We start from the raw sequence: 18,050 nt of genomic DNA, 5'->3' as shown, positions 1-18,050 counted from the left end.
TTATATTTTATCTTTGATTTTGATTTTTGAACATTTGACTTTAGTTTAATTTTTTGCTTGTGTGGAATAAAAGTTCAACAAGTTCTTTATGACTTATTGAAAATCAGATGGCGTACACCAACCTGACACTTCTTAATCTCTCAGTGGATCATTTTCCTCCTGATGATCAGCAGAGTGTTTGAGGCTCTCAGAGCTCCTTCACATCAACAGTAAGTGTTTAAAATGACCTCTTTCAGCCTTTTATACAGATATTCATTAATAACCTGTCTTTATTTTTTTTGTTTGAGTGCAGAATCAAACCTACGTGATTCATAACTTCTGCAATTTAAAATTTAATGAGGTTTAAGCTTAATTTTGAAATATTCCCTCTCACATTAGGTCTTTCCATTTGGAGTTTGTACTATTAAATCAGAAATATTCTTCTGTTATTAGTGTTTAAGCTGTACAGGAGGTCATGACCTTTTACTGTAATCCATTAGAATAAGTTTATAAATTCACAGAGTGGAGTGAAAAGCTGTCTCTACACATCGACCTGTGTTATTAAAAAGTTAATTTTCTGTTAATACGCCGTCTATTTTTCTTTGCATGTGTGATTTATTAGAAATAGACTTACAGCAGTGACAGAATCATGTATGTGATATTGACAGTAGCAGGTGTGTCCATACAAAACAGTTCTTTTGTTTGGATCAAATGAAGGTCAGAAAAAAAATATTTGTGGTATTTGTTTGTCAAATATGTGAGCTGACAGCTGTCAGCCAATGAGGGGACAGGAATGATGTGGTTGCTATGGTGATGCTGTCACAGGTCTAAGGTGAGACATGTAAAACAGGAGAACAAGGAAACACAGGAGCATTTCCCTGTTGGAGGCTGATGGGAACGTTTAGATTTGAATTTGTTACATTTTATCTTTGATTTTGATTTTTGAACATTTGACTTTAGTTTAACTTTTTGCTTGTGTGAAGAAGAAGCAGATGGAGTACACCAACCTGACACTGTTTCCTCTCTCCATGGATCATTGTCCTCCTGATGATCAGCAGAGTGTTTGAGGCTCTCAGAGCTCCTTCACATCAACAGTAAGTGTTTAAAATGACCTCTTTCAGCCTTTTAGCTGATCTGACTGAAGTCTGTGAGCTTCAGTGGATTAACAGATTGTTCATGTTAATGAAGCAGGATTAAAGCTTCACTTTACTGCTTCCTGGTTACAGCCTCCCTGGTTCTCCATGAAGAACAAAGATCTGCTCTCTGTGGCTCCAACACAACTCAAAGAGAATCAAAGGAGGACAAAGTTCTCCAGCATAGCTGTGGTTTGATGGAGGCTGCAGCTAAATGCTGCCTCCTCCATAGTACAATCTACATTTTTATACAGGGAAATCATTCTGAAGTCCTTTGATGATGATGATGCTCTTTAGTATGTAGCTGATGATTTAGCTTTAAATTCTCCTCTTTAGTTATGACGCACTTATTTCTGGTTACCTTACAGTCCAGCCCACCTACGTCACGTGACTTCCTTCAGAGACGCTGAATCGTAAATGTGGAGTCTGAACGAGTGTCTCAAAGTCAGATCTGTTCTCACAGTCAGACTTTCAGCATCATTTAAACCTTAATTTAATCTCTTGTAGTCAGGTTTTAAAGTCAGGTTCAGGTATTCAGAGACCATCGTCCTCACACAGTTACAACAATCCAGGTGTCGCAGTTCAGGAACACGGAAATGGCTGCTGGATCTGAGTCGCTCTGCTCGACTTTGCTGTTTGTCGGCCTCTTTGTGTTTGTGTCTGCAGGTGAGATTCACTCTGTGAGGTGGAGGAAAAAGTTTCTGTCTGCTCTGCATATTAATATTTCCTCAAGAATTATTTACATAATGATTCAGTTTGTGTGTGTGTGTGTGAAGGTGACTCGTGGCTGGGTGGAGTCTGTGTGGTGTTAACGTCTCTGACTGTGATCAGAGACAAAGGTATCCTTGTGTTGAGTGTATCAAACAGCTGTAGCTGCATAAAGGCAGCACGCAGAGACTCACGGTGTCTGATAATCAGAGGCTGCTTTCTCTCAGAGATCATGTTCACTTATTTTTACCTCATCGTGTTTTTGGTAATGTTTGCATGTCTGCAAACTCGATGGCTCCAAATGTTTTGAATGACTCCTTATAAAACTGTGTAGGGGTGCAGAGGGGGGTCATGTTAACAATCCATTAACATCTGGCTCACATCCACTGAGATCTTCAGGGTCAGCTTCATGATTTATTGGTCAAAAAATGACAAAAACTGTGACTGTTGTGAATTTGTGCTAAATAAATAAAACTGATCCGCACAGTTTTACTTTGACCTTTAACCTCTCTGCTCTCTGTTGTTTCCTCTTTCAGAGCAGCAAAACATCACAGCTGAGTCTGGACAGAACGTCACTCTGACATGTCGAGCTCCAAACAACAACAACAATGATAATGTCAGAGTTGTAGAGTGGAGCAGAGCTGACCTGAAAGATGAACATGTCCTTTTGTACCGGGATGGACACTTTGAACCGGCCAACCAGCATCCATCTTTTAAGAACCGGGTGGATCTGCAAGACAGACAGATGAAGGATGGAGATGTGTCTGTGATTCTGAAGAACGTGATGATTAATGACACTGGAAGATATGAGTGTCGCATTTTCATGTCAGGAACAAATGAATTTGTCAGCATCATCTACCTGAGAGTTGTTGATCCTCCTCCAGGTGAGTGAGCAGAGTTCAGTGTGTCTGTGATCAGAGGTGAAGCTGCTTCCTGGTTGTTTTTGTTTGTTTCTAAAGATGTTGTTGATGAGACTTTGTAGAAAGCAGCTGGTCTGAGTGATGTGATCAGAGTGCAGTAGATAATGTCTGACAGCAGTTTGAAGAGGAAATGGATTCTGTTCTGTTCTTCACTCATCACCTACCTGACAGCTGACACCTCACACCTGTTTCTACCTGCAGGTCAGCCAAGAGGATCTGTTGGACTGATCGTTGGTCTGTCAGTTGCTGCTCTGCTTCTTGTTGCTGCTGCTGCTGTTGGTTTTCTGATCTATAGAAAATGTCAGCAGGTTAAAAAGTCTCAGACTGTTGTGTAGCTGAACTGTGAGTCTCTTTGTGTTGTTACAAATTGTCAGTGTCGTCTTTGAGTATCAATAAATCTGATCTGAGGACAGAAACTGATGGTGCTGAACTCCAATCAGACATCAAACACGTCCAGATTTAGTTTGATTCCACATTTCTCTGATTATCATCAGAGCTGTTTAGACTGCGTTACATCAACTCCTGATTTCACTGTAAGATCTCACAGCACAGCATCAGAATCAGGGATTTATTTCAGCTTTTAGCCACATTTCAGTTTCTGAAAGCATTTCACACTAAAATGATCTGCCTTTGATTTCAGCAGAAGTTCCTTTGTGTATAATTTGATTGTCCTCATTGTTGCTGAGTTCAGTGTCGTGTGTGTTACAGCATCAGGATCAGTGTGTGTTTATCTTCAGGTTCAGCAGCTGTGTGTGAGATCAAACCTGCTCTGTGAGCTTTGAACCACACAAACTGATCCTCATGTAGAGATCAGCTGTTACAGTATCATTACACACACTGACTGAACACACTGACAGCACACACACTGAGTGTGATGATCTGTGTGTGGATCACAGACAGTCACTAATGTGCCTGACAGTGTTCAGGACTCACTGATCAGCTCCAGCTGAGTGAGTGTTACAGACAGTATCATGAAGCACAGAGAAACCATCTCCATGCAGCTGCAGGCAGATGTTTCCTCTGAAGCTTTGTTCAGCTTTTCCTCCATGCAGGAGACTCTTCAGTTTGTTTCTGCAGTTTAAACAGTTCAACAGCTGATCACATGTTATTCATTCATTTCAGTATTTTTCTGTAACTTTGTTCATTGCTAATAAAGTTTTGCAGTACTGAATGTTTCAGTCTTCATTTGTTTTCTGTGTCTGTGGAAGTTTTTCCATCATCAGTTTTCTGACCTGTTGAAGCTGTTGATGCAGATTTTCTGTGAGCTGGAATCAGTCCAAACAAACCACTGAGCAGGTCTGAAGAACTGATGGAGCTGAAAGAAACAGATCAAAGCTGACAGTGAAGCTGCTCTGAGACCGTCTCCCTGCATCAGACTGAGACATGAAGCTGAGACCTGAGTCTGTTCCTGCAACAAGAACCAGCAGGATGGAGGATTGTTCACAGAGTGGATCTGCTGCTAAGCTGCTGTCAACAGCTTTAAATCAGCTTCAGTTTCACACATTAAAACCTGCCTTATTCTCATCATCATAAATACTTTGTGTTGGTCACCTGTCAGACTGAAGCTCACTGATCTTCATGTCTTTCAGGGACATATTCAGTATATTTTTAGCTCCACCTGACAGAAAGAATTAACTTTTACACATCTTAAACTTCTTTAAAAAAAACTTTGAAACATTTTATATAAAATGAGCAAAATTCACTCTTTAACTAAATGTAGTTTTGGTTCTTTAACATCAGCGGGTGTTAAATTGAATACTTAAAGATTTGTGATTGGCTGAGTTAAAAGACAAATATTCTACATTTTGTTAAAATTTAAAAAAACATCAAGCAGACAGCAGCTGAGTACATTTACTTTCCAAGTACTTTTAGTGACTAACACTATAATACGGTTCAACTTTAACTCAAAACGGTGACCAATCAGTAGCTTCAACGTTGGTGATGTCATCATTAGGGGTGTGTTGTTTATGTACCGGAGCACAAGAATGATGTGCGCATGTGCACCAACCGCTGCTCCTGCAGTCAGTACACAGCTATAAGAGCTCCTGGTCAGACTGACTTTGTTCTCTCTTATTTAGTCTACATTTAAAAATGAATGAACTCACTGCTGAAAGGCAACCTGCAACTTTTAAGGTGTAACATTAACATTGCTGGTGTTGTGTTGATCAGCAGACTGTAAGCAGAAAGTAGTTGTTACTGCTGACTGTGATTATCAAATATGTTCACTGCACTCACATCTCCCTCTAGTGGCCATGTTGGGGGATAAATGGTCCATCACAAAGATACAATCAGATTATCTTGAAACATTACTTATACATGTTTCTGGATTTTCTGAACACTCATGAGCTCCTGTTCTTGTGTGTTTGTGTGGCAGCTTAAAGCCACATTGTTTTAATTCAACGTGTTTTAAGAAAAAAAAATGCACTGCAGGGTTTTTTTTGGATGCACAGTATATATTTAATTAACTTTATTGACTTCTGTCTTTACACTATTGGCCTCTGCACCAATAGTAAAGCTGGTGCTCAGAGGAAGAGGGCGGGGCTTTACTTGGTGTCAGTGAGAGAAATGAAAAAAAGCTCAAATGAGTGAGAAGGACGATGAAGGAAACATCTGTGCTGTGTCTGCTCTGTAAGTAGAATCTCTGTGTTTGTTTGAATTATTGACCTTTGACTGTCTGCTCTCCTGATAACTGATGATGGAGGAGAAGACATGAAAAACTAATCAGGCTGAATTCAAGTTCAAACACCATGAGGACCAACTGCAGGTCTGAACTGACTCTTTATCTTTGCTCAGGAGTCCAGGAAACACAGCAGGCAGTGAAAAGCTCAAATCATTCACTGATTACATGAACACAGCTGCACAGAGGACACATGAATTTACAGTGACACTGAACAGGAGAGGAGAAATTGTATCACAATGATTGATTTAAGAATATTTTAGAACAAAAACAGCAGTAAAAGAGCATGACGAGTCCAAATTGTGAATATTTACATGTCAGTTTAGCTCTGATTAGGCCAAATACCTTTTTTAAGTATTATACTTTTTGTGTTGTCCAAACTTTATTGAAACTTGTTGCTGCATCAAGTCTAAAATGAGCAGATCTATCAGAGAGAGACGAGTTTGTGTGTCTGTCAGCTGTTTGTGTGGAGTTGTTCTTTGTGTTCACCTCAAACCAACCTGAGTGTCATTTCTCTTTAGTTCTGATCTCACTGCTGAGCTGCACAACAAACCAAGGTCAGTAACCTTCTTCTGTCACAGCTTCAACCTGATAAATGCTCACTAATATGACCTGTTTGGCTTCATGTTTCATTGTAACCCTCACAGCTCGTCTGACTGTGAGTCCCAGCAGCTCTCAGTTCTTTAAAGGAGACTTTGTGTCTCTGAGCTGTGAGGAGGACGACAGCTCTGCTGGATGGACTCTGAGGACCAAAAACAAGATCACTCAGTGTGGAGATGGGTGGGGAAGATGGTCTGGTTCTTCCTGTAACATCAGTGTTTTCCCATTGGACAGTGGAGTTTACTGGTGTGAGTCCAGAGAGGGTGCCATCAGTAACATGGTTAAGCTCACAGTCTCTGGTAAGCTGAGTGTGTGGAGTTAGTGTTGATGAAGCTGTGTGTAAATGGATGAAATGCTGTAGTTTGTCTCTGTGTTGAGGTGGATCAGTGATCCTGCAGAGTCCTGTCCTCCCTGTGATGGAGGGAGATGACGTCACTCTGCTCTGTCAAACAAAGACCACTCCCTCCAACCTCCCAGCTGCTTTCTATAAAGATGGCTCCCTCATCAGGAAGCAGCCTACAGGTCACATGACCATCCAGCATGTTAACAGGTCTGATGAAGGCCTCTACAAGTGTGACATCAGCGGTCATGGAGAGTCTCCATCCAGCTGGATCACTGTCACAGGTGACACACTCACCTGTCTGTGTTTCTGCAGGTTTCAACATTCACAATGTGACCATAACTTAATGACTGTGTTTGCTTTATTTTAGAGAGACACACCACCACACCTCCACCTACATCCACACCTCCACCTGGTCCCACCTCCATCACTCTGTCTCCATCACTCTCTCCTCCTGTTCTCTCTGTGATCTCCTCTGTTGGATCAGTCTGTGTTGTGGTTCTACTGGTGTTGCTGGTTCTGCTGGTGAGACGATGTGTTCACAGGAAACCTGAAGGTGAGACTCAGACTTCTGGATTCATGAATAATTTATACATTTATTATGATCTCCTATAATTAGATTAGATTTATTAGATTTTCATTACCTGCCCACGCAGCTATCTCTAAGCTGTAAACATATTTTACTTGTCTTTCGTAAAGTTTCATTTACATCCTTTCCCATAATTTATTTATTTGTTGATTTTATTCATTTCAGCCAATCAAGAAGAAGCTGCAGAAGATAAGATGAAGTACAGTGACATCAAAATATCAAATTGTCAACAACAGCCAATCAAACGAAGCGGAGGTAGTGCTGTTTTGAGTTTTCATTTGTTTTGGCCGTGGATCTGGCATGTCAGTTTAGATTATTGTGTGTGAGGACTACTGTATTTCTATTAAGAGAACACTTCTTAGAATTGTATATATTTTTCATAATGTCATAATATTTTTAAACATATGACATCTTTGCTTGGTTATCATGCTGTATGAGAACATCACACAGACACAGATACTTGTTCACTTTATGCTGGATTACGTGCTTGTCGTCTGTGGTGCAGTCATCCTGCATCCTCTTCCTGATGCTCTAGTATTATTAGCACAGTTTACCTTTTAACTGATTTAATTGTTTTATACTATACCAACATTTTAAATTCCATTTATCTCAGTAATGTCTGTTTGATGGTCAGATGTGTTAAAGCAAAGGTCTAGAAATACAAACACACCGGTCTTAAGTTCATGTGATATTTTGAGCAGAGCAGTTTGAGCAGAGTACAGTTTTTCCAAACCCAGACTGAAAATTGTCTTACTGTGTCTCTGTAAAGCAGGAGTAAGCTGTTTGGGCACAGTCTTCTCTAAGCTCCCAGATCACATATTCTGCTCTCATTCATGAACTAGACCTCAAGATACTTGAACTTCTCCACTTGATGCAGCAACTCAGTACCAACCCAGAGCAGGCACTACCCCCTTTACTGGCCGAGAACCAAAGTTTCAGACTGCAAAAAGAAGAGTCTGATGCCACCAAATCTAGCATTTCCACTTCTTTGCTGCATCTAGAAACATTGTCCAGAGAACATAAAAGCCACTGGGAATGAGTTTGACTTAGTGTTAGCAATACAAACAGCTCTCATTACAGTTGTACAGGGATTGTATAGCCCACAGCAGGGGCCTTGATACCCATATTCCCAAAGCACCTCTCCAAAAGACACCTGAAGAGGCACGTCAAATGACCTCAAGGCCAAAAGACACATGTAGACTGTTTGGACCATTGCTCACTAACCCTAGAGCCTCTTTGACAGGATAAAGAGCTAGAGTTCCACAATCAGGATGAATTATATGCAGTGTTGCAGAGGCATAACAACCAGGACAGACCTACAACATCCAGAGCCTTAAAGAACTCCAGATGAATCTTACAGACCCTACAGGCCCTGCCACTTTATTTTTTTTAAAGTAACCTGAGTAACCTCAGCTACAGTGATCCCAGACTAGTTGCCCTACGGTGGTCTTTGTCCTCCTAGCTAAGGTCTTCTACCAGAGGCCTGGGAGCTTGAGGGTCCTGTGCAGTATCTTAGCTGTTTCCAGGTCTGTGCTCTTCTGGACAGAGATCTCGGATGTTGTTCCTGGAATCTGCTGGAGCCGCTCTCCCATGGTGGGAGTCACTGCCTCGAGTGTTTTGATTATCACAGGGACCACTGCTACCTTTACCTTCCACATTCTTTGTTTGTCCACCACCACTATGATGTCCGTTTGACTAGCCATCAGAAGTTTGTCTGTCTGTATCTGGTGTGGTACATGCCGTGCAGAGGCCTGTCCTTCCATGACGGTTCCTGTTCTCGCTCCTCTTCTTTCTCAGGTTTCTATTGCCTGAGGTACTCACTAAGCACATGATCCTTTGTGGCCATCTTCCTGATGTATTCATGGATCTTTATTCTTTCATCTAGGATAGTGGTTCTGACACTCACTAGTCCTCAGCCACCTTCCTTCTGCTTAGCGTACAGTCTCAGGGTGCTGGATTTTGGGTGAAACATCCATGCATGGTAAGGAACTTTCTTGTCTTGACATCAGTGGCTTCCATCTCCCCCTTTGGTCAGCTTATTATCCCAGCAGGGTATCTGACAACTGTCAGGGCATAGGTGTTGATTGCCCAGATCCTGTACTTCACATTCAGCTGACTCTTCAGGACTTGCTTTATTCTTTGCAGGTACTTGGAGGTTGCAGCTTTCCTAGCGGCCTTTTCATGGTTCCCATTTGCCTGTGGGATTCCAAGGTACTTGTAGCTGTCCTTAGTGTTTGCAATGTTGCCTTCCGGTAGTGCAGTAGTTCTCAAATCCAGGCCTCGTGTCCCAGTGTCCTGCCAGTTTTAGATGTGTCCCTGATCCAACACACCTGAATCAAATGGCTGAATTACCTCCTCAGTATGCAGTCAAGTCCTCCAGAGTCGTGACTCAGGTGTGTATTTGACTCAGGTGTGTTGAAGCAGTGACACATCGAAAACCTGCAGGACACCGGGCTACAACGCCTGGATTTGAGAACCACTGGTATTGCAAGCCCATCAATTCTGACTAGTTTCCCTCTCTTAGTTACCATCCTAGTACACTTCTCCAGTCCGAATGACATTCCGATATCATTGCTGTAGATCCTGGTGGTGTGGATCAGTGAATCTATATCTCATTCACTCCTGGCATACAGCTTGATGTCATCCATGTACAGGAGGTTGCTGATGTTTGCTTCATTTCGTAGTCGGCATCCGTAGCCAGTCTTGTTGATGATCTGGCTGAGGGGATTCAGGGCTATGCAGAACAGCAGTGGGGACAGTGCATCTCCTTGGTAAATCCCACACTTGATGTCGACTTGTGCGACAGGCTTGAAGCTGGATTCTAGTGTTGTTCTCCACATTCCCATTGAGTTCTTGATGATGACTCTTAGGCTCCTGTTGACCTTATATAGTTCTAAGCATTCCAGGATCCATGTGTGCAGCATCAAGTCGTAGGCTTTCTTGTAATCAATCCAAGCAGTGCACAGGTTGGTCAGTCTGGTCTTACAGTCTTGAGTGACTGCTTTATCTACCAGTAGCTGGAGTTTTGCTCTTCTGGTATCTCTGCCAATTCCTTTCTGGGCCTCGCTCATGTATTGAGCCACATGCCTACTTATCTTAGCTGCTACGATGCCTGACAGGAGTTTCCATGTTGTACTGAGGCAGGTTATGGGCCAGTAGTTGGATGGAAACCAGTCCCTTCTGGGGGTCCTTGGGGATCAGGACCATCCAGCCTTCAGTCAGCCATTCTGAGTGTGTCTTAGCCTCTAGCAGCTGGTTCATTTGTGCTGCCAGGCACTCGTGGAGTGCACTTAGCTTCTTTAGCCAGTAGGTGTGTATCATATCAGGGCCTGGTGCTGTCCAGCTCTTCATATGTGAGACTCTTTCCTGGATTTCGGCCACTGTGTTGGAGCCTGTTCAGGATGGTTGCTGTGGTCTGCTATTAGATCCACTAGCCACTGAGCATTGGTGTTGGGTGATACATCCTTCTCCTATATGCTCTTCCAGTATTGCTCTGTCTCCAGCCTTGGTGGGGGTGCTGCTCTCATATTGTTCCCCTGCCACTGAGAGTATACCTTGGCTGGTTCGGTGGAGAACATCTGGTTTATTCTCCTGGCTTCTATCTCTCTGGTATACCTCTTCAGGTGATTAGCCAAGACTGTGAATCTTTGCTTGGTGGTCTCTAAGGCCTCAGGTATGGACAGCCTGTTGTATTTCATAGGCGCTCCATTCTTCACACCTTTCCGCAACTCTAATAATTGGCTAACTTCCCTCCGTGCTGCTTTGATCTTAGCCTCTAGCCATCTTTTCCATGGGGCGTATTGCTCCTTAATGCTGTTCTACTTATAGCCAAGCATCTCAAGGATCTCTGTTGCCATGGTATACATCACTTGATTGGTTTCAGTCATAGTCATGGTAGGGATTATCCATAACTTTCTAGTAGACTTTCAGAGAGTATTTCACGTAGTCTCAACCAAAAGCTGCCAAGATTATGGGCACGTGTCTGTTGTCTGGGTCTGGTACACACAAGTTATTATCAGGATAAAATTGTTATTAATATGAGATGTATAATGAGACTAAACAGACCAAAGGCCCTTTAATGAATCGGTCTGACTTCTTTAAAATGCTGCATGTGACAGCAGCTACTTCCTGCTGTTGATTCCATTTGATTGCAGTCTGACACTTAAGAGCCTTCTCACCACAATGAGTGGACTGGTTTGTTCATATTGTGAGAAAGTGTTCACTGTGCACTCTGTGGTGAAATGTGTCAGTGTGCTCTGAAAGAAGATGGCAGCTTTGTGGTCGTCTACAATCTTTTTCACACAAACACCCCCCAGTTCTTTGTTTCACAGCAGAGGTGTGAAAACCTGGGGAAAGCTCTGAAAACCTGATAAAACCAATGATGAGTGCAAAACTTTACATATAGAAACAAAAATAGATAAAATATAAAAACATAGGTAAGGAAGACTTATATAAAGGCTGCCATTGTACAAGAAAGTAGTGCAAATTTCATTGATAAATAATATGATATACACTGCTCAAAAAATAAAGGGAACACTTAAACAACACAATATAACTCCAAGTCAATCAAACTTTTGTGAAATCAAACTGTCCACTTAGGAAGCAACACTGATTGACAATCAGGTTCACATGCTGTTGTGCAAATGGAATAGACAACAGGTGGAAATTATTGGCAATTAGCAAGACACACTCAATAAAGGAGTAGTTCTGCAGGTGGGGACCACAGACCAGTACTTCTCAGTACCTATGCTTTCTGGCTGATGTTTTGGTCACTTTTGAATGTTGGTGGTGCTTTCACACTCGTGGTAGCATGAGACGGACTCCACAACCCACACAAGTGGTTCAGGTAGTGCAGCTCATCCAGGATGGCACATCAATGCGAGCTGTGGCAAGAAGTTTGCTGTGTTTGTCAGCGTAGTGTCCAGAGGCTGGAGGCGCTACCAGGAGACAGGCCAGTACACCAGGAGACGTGGAGGAGGCCGTAGGAGGGCAACAACCCAGCAGCAGGACCGATAGCTCCACCTTTGTGCAAGGAGGAACAGGAGGAGCACTGCCAGAGCCCTGCAAAATGACCTCCAGCACACCACAAATGTGTGTTCTGAACAAACGGTTAGAAACCGACTCCATGAGGATGGTATGAGGGCCCGACGTCCACAGATGGGGGTTGTGCTCACAGCCCAACACCGTGCAGGATGCTTGGCATTTGCCAGAGAACACCAGGATTGGCAAATTCGCCACTGGTGCCCTGTGCTCTTCACAGATGAAAGCAGGTTCACACTGAGCACATGTGACAGACGTGACAGAGTCTGGAGATGCCGTGGAGAGCGATCTGCTGCCTGCAACGATCCTTCAGCATGACCACTTTGGCAGTGGGTCAGTAATGGTGTGGGGTGGCATTTCTTTGGAGGGCCGCACAGCCCTCCATGTGCTCGCCAGAGGTAGCATGACTGCCATTAGGTACCGAGATGAGATCCTCAGACCCCTTGTGAGACCATACACTGGTTCTGTTGGCCCTGGGTTCCTCCTAATGCAGGACAATACTAGACCTCATGCGGCTGGAGTGTGTCAGCAGTTCCTGCAGGATGAAGGCATTGAAGCTATGGACTGGCCCGCCCGTTCCTCAGACCTGAATCCGATTGAGCACATCTGGAACATCATGTCTCGCTCCATCCACCAACATCACGTTGCACCACAGACTGTCCAGGAGTTGGCGGATGCTTTAGTCCAGGTCTGGGAGGAGATCCCTCAGGAGACCATCTGCCACCTCATCAGGAGCATGCCCAGGTGTTATAGGGAGATCATACAGGCACGTGGAGGCCACACACAATACTGAGCCTCATTTTGACTTGTTTTAAGGACATTACTTTAAAGTTGGATCAGCCTGTAGTATGTTTTTTCCACTTTAATTTTGTGTGTGACTCCAAATCCAGGCCTCCACTGGTTAATAAATTTGATTTCCATTGATGGATGGTTCATTGTGTGATTTTGTCAGCACATTCAACTTTGTACAGAACAAAGTATTCAATTAGAGTATTTCATTCATTCAGATCTAGGATGCGTTATCTGAGTGTACCCTTTATTTTTTGAGCAGTGTATATACACTATAATCAGAATATGTACAAAAAGAATCCAGAGACAGCAGCAAGAGAATATAATACAAAATTTGTGGTAGGATATTATGTCCTGACAGGTATGTTCACCTGTTGCAGAAAGAAGAGTTATTATACAGTTTTCTGGAGAACGGTAGAAATTATTTCCTGAAGTGTTCTTTATGGTTGCGAGGTTGAGTCAGTCTGAGGGAGAAGGAGCTCTACTGCTTCAGCAGTGTGGAGTGGACTGGGTGAGATTGATTGTCCATAATAGAGAGCAGTTTGTTCAGTGACTTCCTGTCCCTCACGGACTCAAACGCCTCCAAATTCTGCCATATGATGGTTCCAGCCTTGCAAATCAGTTTGTTGATCCTGCTGGCATCTCTGGCACTGATGCTGCCCCCCCAGCAGACAACAGCAAAGAAGATGGCGCTTACTATCACAGACTGGTAGAAGATCTCCAACATCTTGCTGCACACATTAAAGGATATAAGCTTCCTTAGAAAGTAGAGTCTGCTCATCCCCTTCCTATACACAGCATCACTGTTGATCATCCAGTCCAGTCATGTCATTCAGGTGAATGCCCAGGTTCCTGTAGCTGTCCACTGTTTCCACATCATCTCCCAAGATGTTAATGGGCTTAGTCACAGTTTTATTTCTCTGGGAGTCAACCACCATCTCTTTTGTCTTGCTGACATTGAGAATGAGGTGATTTCTGCTGGACCACTCCACAAAGCTCCTCACCAGCTCCCTGAACTCCTGTCCACACTTAATACACCCAGCCACTGCAGTCATCAGAGAACTTCTGCAGGTGGCAGGTGGCATGTTTCACTGTACTGGAAATCTGAGGTATACAAGGTAAACAGGAATGGAGATAGAACTGTCCCCTGACATGACATCAGACAGGGTTCCCCCGGCCGTACAAACTGAGACCTCTCTGACAGATAGTCAGCAATCCAGGAGACAGCAGAAGTGGTGACACCATCCTGAGCAGCTTCTCACTCAGCATAGGTGGTTAGATCATATTTAAGGCACTGGAAAAATCAAAGACCATGATTCTCACCATGCCACTAGTACCATCCAGGTGAGAGTGAGCTCGCTGCAACAGGTAAGTAACTGCATCATCCACCCCCACACAAGGCTGGTAAGCATACTGAAGAGGGTCGAGAGCATGTTGTACTGGCATGCTAAGCCCGGCCAGAACCAGTCTTTCCAGCACCTTCATGACATGTGATGTCAAGTTAAACACAAATACAAAAGGCTCTACTGTAATACTATAAACCAGGGATCCTCAAATCCAGGCCTTGAGGGCCGGTGTCCTGCAGGTTTTAGATGTGTCTCTGCTTCAACACACCTGAGTCAAATATAGAAGTCATTAGCAGGACTCTGGAGAACTTGACTGCATATTGAGGAGGTAATTCAGCCATTTGATTCAGGTGTGTTGGATCAGGGACACATCTAAAACCTACAGGACACCGGCCCTCGAGGCCTAGATTTGAGGATCCCTACTATAAACTGTACTGTAGTTTTAGCTGCTGTAATTTATGTTTTATTCTGCAGAGAGTGATCCAGCTGCTGTCTACACAGCTGTGAGAACAGAAGACGTCAGTTATGGACAAATAGCCATCAGACCAAAGAGGAGCAGAGGTACAGCTCTTTATCTTTCTGACTCAAGCTCAGGATATCAAGCTTCTCATCACTGTCTCAGAGAGACAAAACAGCTATTCCCTAAATAGTTGAACTATTCCTTTATAGTGTGTAAGCATCAGCATTTAAGATTGATGATAAATTTGTCTTAAGAAATATCCTGCAGAGTGGAAACAGAAGTGAAACCTGTCAGATTTATGTTCAAATATAGACAAAAATATATGCTGTTTCAGTGGTGACCAAACATGACCAAAGTTTCTAATAATGAGGTCAGTTTATGTAAAGTGATCCCTGTCAGCCAAAAAGTCAGATTGCCCTAAATACTCTTGGATCTGTATGATGTCATCAAAGGCACAAAACCCCGCCCACCTAAGAGGCAGCCAATCAGAAAGATGTTTTCTTAAAGGGGAAAATATTGTTTCAGACAGATGAACTAGAGGGGCAGCACTAAGCCTCAGTATAAGATAAAGAAGTATTATTTTGAACTGTAAATCATGGAAATGCTGCTCCATCAGAGCAAATACATATCTGGATATAAATTTGGGTGCAGTCCTGTTTATAAGGATCCACTGATGTACAGACTGAATACTTGGTGAAGTTTGTAGAAGTCTGAGAAATCTTCTGTCAGGGTGGAGAGAAGAGAGGGAGAAGCTGCAGTTCATAAACTAATAAATCTGTATGAAGCTCTGTGACTGGATCTGAACTGGTCCCAGTACAGTCTGAACTGGGACTGTGTGATGCAGAGAGGTGCAGGTTGGAGGTCTTGATTGAACTCCAAAGCTTGTGATCATGTTTCCTGTTGTTTGAACTGTGTGTTTGTGTTCAGACTTTAAACCAGAGCCAGACGTCTTCTACTCTTCACTGAAGTATCCAGCAGTCCAACCACTGACGTCCAGCTGCTGCTCTCTGACTGCTCCCCCAGCACCTCACTGACCATCCATATGTTAAGATTTTTTCCTATTTTTTTCATTTAATTATACTTAAATGACTAAAAAAATGTGATTATATTTTTAACTGGAGCTTTAAAGGTATATTTAGTTGTTAAACCAACAGTGGGAAAATACACGTTAAGATTTATAATGTAACTTTACAGTTTTATATGTTTTATTTGTTGGTTGTTGTTCATGCAGCAGAGATGTGGTTTCTCTGCAGGATTAATAAACTTTGCTCTCACTTGTTTTTCTCGTGTGGTTCTGTGGGTTTCATCAGTGTGCCGGGTGGAACATTTGGCCTGTTTCACTTTGGTTGTGGTTAATTGATACACACGCCTTTTCAGTACGGAAAAAAACAAACACAAAGAAGTAACCCACAACAATAGCCACAACTTTCCAGTGGCTGCAGACTGCACAGAAAGCTTCAGCACAGAGTGTGTGTGAAGAATTATTGTCTTTATTTGCTCATTCAACCACAAACCAACAGCAGCCGCTGGCACAGCAACATTTTTCTTTGTCATCGTTTCATTTTAAACAAATAAACAAAAGTCTCTGGTAGCAGCTTCATAAATCTGAATATTTTTTCACTCCAGAATCTAAACTTGGGGGTTTTGTCTGCTGGTCAGAAATTTCAACATGTTAACCTGGACTCTAGAAAAAAAACAATTGCTGAAAATTTCCAACTGTAGTTTATCAATAATTTGTAAGCAAAGAGGAGAGTAAACCTCGTTCTGTCGGTGGACTCAGGCTGGACTTCCTATTGGACCATATCTCCTGAACCAGCTCAGAGTTCCTCCAATCAAACCTCTCAGTAAGATAGACAAACCAGCTTTAAAGTCCGCTGCCATCTACTGGGGAAATTGGTTGTTACAACAGAGAGACTGCTTCATGAATGGTAACAATTCAAGAGTTCAATCCACTGGCTTGGGTCAGGGTTAGGCTGCGTTTTACTCACATGCCAAACAGCAGGTTCAGCGATGCACTAGCATAAAAAAGGAATCGAGAAGGCCTGTGACTATTGGAGAAAATAGTCTCTGGAGCTTGAAAAAAGGTGCTGGACTTCTTTGTTTCTTGAAGACGTTTCACCTCTCATCTGAAAGGCTTCTTCAGTTCTCAACCAAATGGTGGAGAGACCCAGGTATTTAACCCCCTGAGGGCGTAGTCCCCTGGAGGTGGTTATGACCCTCTATTGTTCATGTGCATAATCACGTGTGCCAATGTGTGAAAGGAGGTGTGGGTCATTTCAATCAGTGGTTTCAGGTGAAACCAATTTGGGACTTTGCTCCACTGTATCATGTGACCTATTGAGGTCACTGGAACAAAGGTGTGAATGGGGGTTGAAAAGTCTGGGGAGGGAGCTCAGGACAGCACTGTAAGCGGGGGAAAGTTGGTGACGTAATCCACCTCCTCTGTTCAATGATGGTTGTTCACAGTGGACATAGATGCTTCTTTTACTCCTCTTTCAAACCATCTGTCTTCCCTGTCCAAAATGTGAACATTGGCATCCTCAAAGAGTGACCTTTGACCTTCAGATGCAGATGTACAGCTGAGTCTTGTCTTGTCAAGGTGGCTCTTCTATGTTGTGCCATTCGTTTGTGAAGAGGCTGTTTGGTTTCACCAATGTAGAGGTCCGAGCACTCTTCACTGCACTGAACAGCATACACTACATCGCTGATCTTGTATTTAAGGGGTTTGGTCCTTGGGATGAACCAGTTTCTGCCTTACGGTGTGACTTGGTTTGAAGTATACTGAGATGTCATGCTTGGAGAAAATTCTTCTGAGTTTCTCTGTTGAGCCTGACACATAAGGGATGACAATGTTGTTCCTCTTATTCTCTCTAGTTTGTGTTTGACTTTCATTCCTGTGCATCTTGGCTGATTTGATGAAAGCTCAGTTGGAATAACAATGTGTTCTGAGGGCTTTCTTTACATGTGTGTTCCTTTTTTTTCCCTTCTGCATTAGAAGGAACACTTTCTGCCCGGTGTTGCAGGGTCATGATCACCTCAAGTTTGTGATCCAGAGGGTGGTGGGAGTCAAAGAGGAGATACTGGTCCGTGCATGTGGGAGCAATCTCACCTTTCAACCTGACAATGACCCCAAGCTTATATCCAAATCAACAAATAATGGCTTCATTAAAAGAAAATTAATGTTTTGGAGTGGATCAGTCAAAGCCCAGACCTAAATCCAATAGAAAATCTGTGGGCTGACCTGAAGAGGTGTTCCAGTGTGCACAAGACATTTTGAGTTTTATTGGACAAATATTACCAAGTTCAGATGTGCCGTGCTGACAGTCATATCTAAAAAGACTGAATGCTGTCATTAAATCAAAAGGTGCTTCAATAGTGTTAGTTTAAGAGTGTGCACTCTCATGCATCCAGCTGTTTTATTTTTCATGTTTTTCTTCTTAACAAATTTGTCGTTTGTTTTTCAAACAAA

At 42.9% G+C, this 18,050-nt stretch overlaps 1 protein-coding gene across 1 annotated transcript in view; it reads left to right on the top strand.

The window, feature by feature from the left end:
* Positions 1-3,814, top strand: part of LOC115776503 (CD226 antigen-like) — a 61,294-nt gene extending 57,480 nt beyond the window's left edge. Inside the window, exons 3-4 of the mRNA XM_030724223.1 lie at positions 2,357-2,704; positions 2,942-3,814. Of these exons, the coding sequence (XP_030580083.1) occupies positions 2,357-2,704; positions 2,942-3,075 (482 nt within the window). The 3' untranslated portion in view covers positions 3,076-3,814. The remainder of the gene's footprint in view (positions 1-2,356; positions 2,705-2,941) is intronic.
* Positions 3,815-18,050: the final 14,236 nt, after the last annotated feature.

This window comes from Archocentrus centrarchus, unplaced genomic scaffold (assembly GCF_007364275.1).
Source record: "Archocentrus centrarchus isolate MPI-CPG fArcCen1 unplaced genomic scaffold, fArcCen1 scaffold_33_ctg1, whole genome shotgun sequence".
Lineage (NCBI taxonomy): Eukaryota > Metazoa > Chordata > Actinopteri > Cichliformes > Cichlidae > Archocentrus > Archocentrus centrarchus.
Note: the sequence above shows the minus strand (reverse complement) of the source record. Positions and strands in the feature narration are given on the sequence as shown.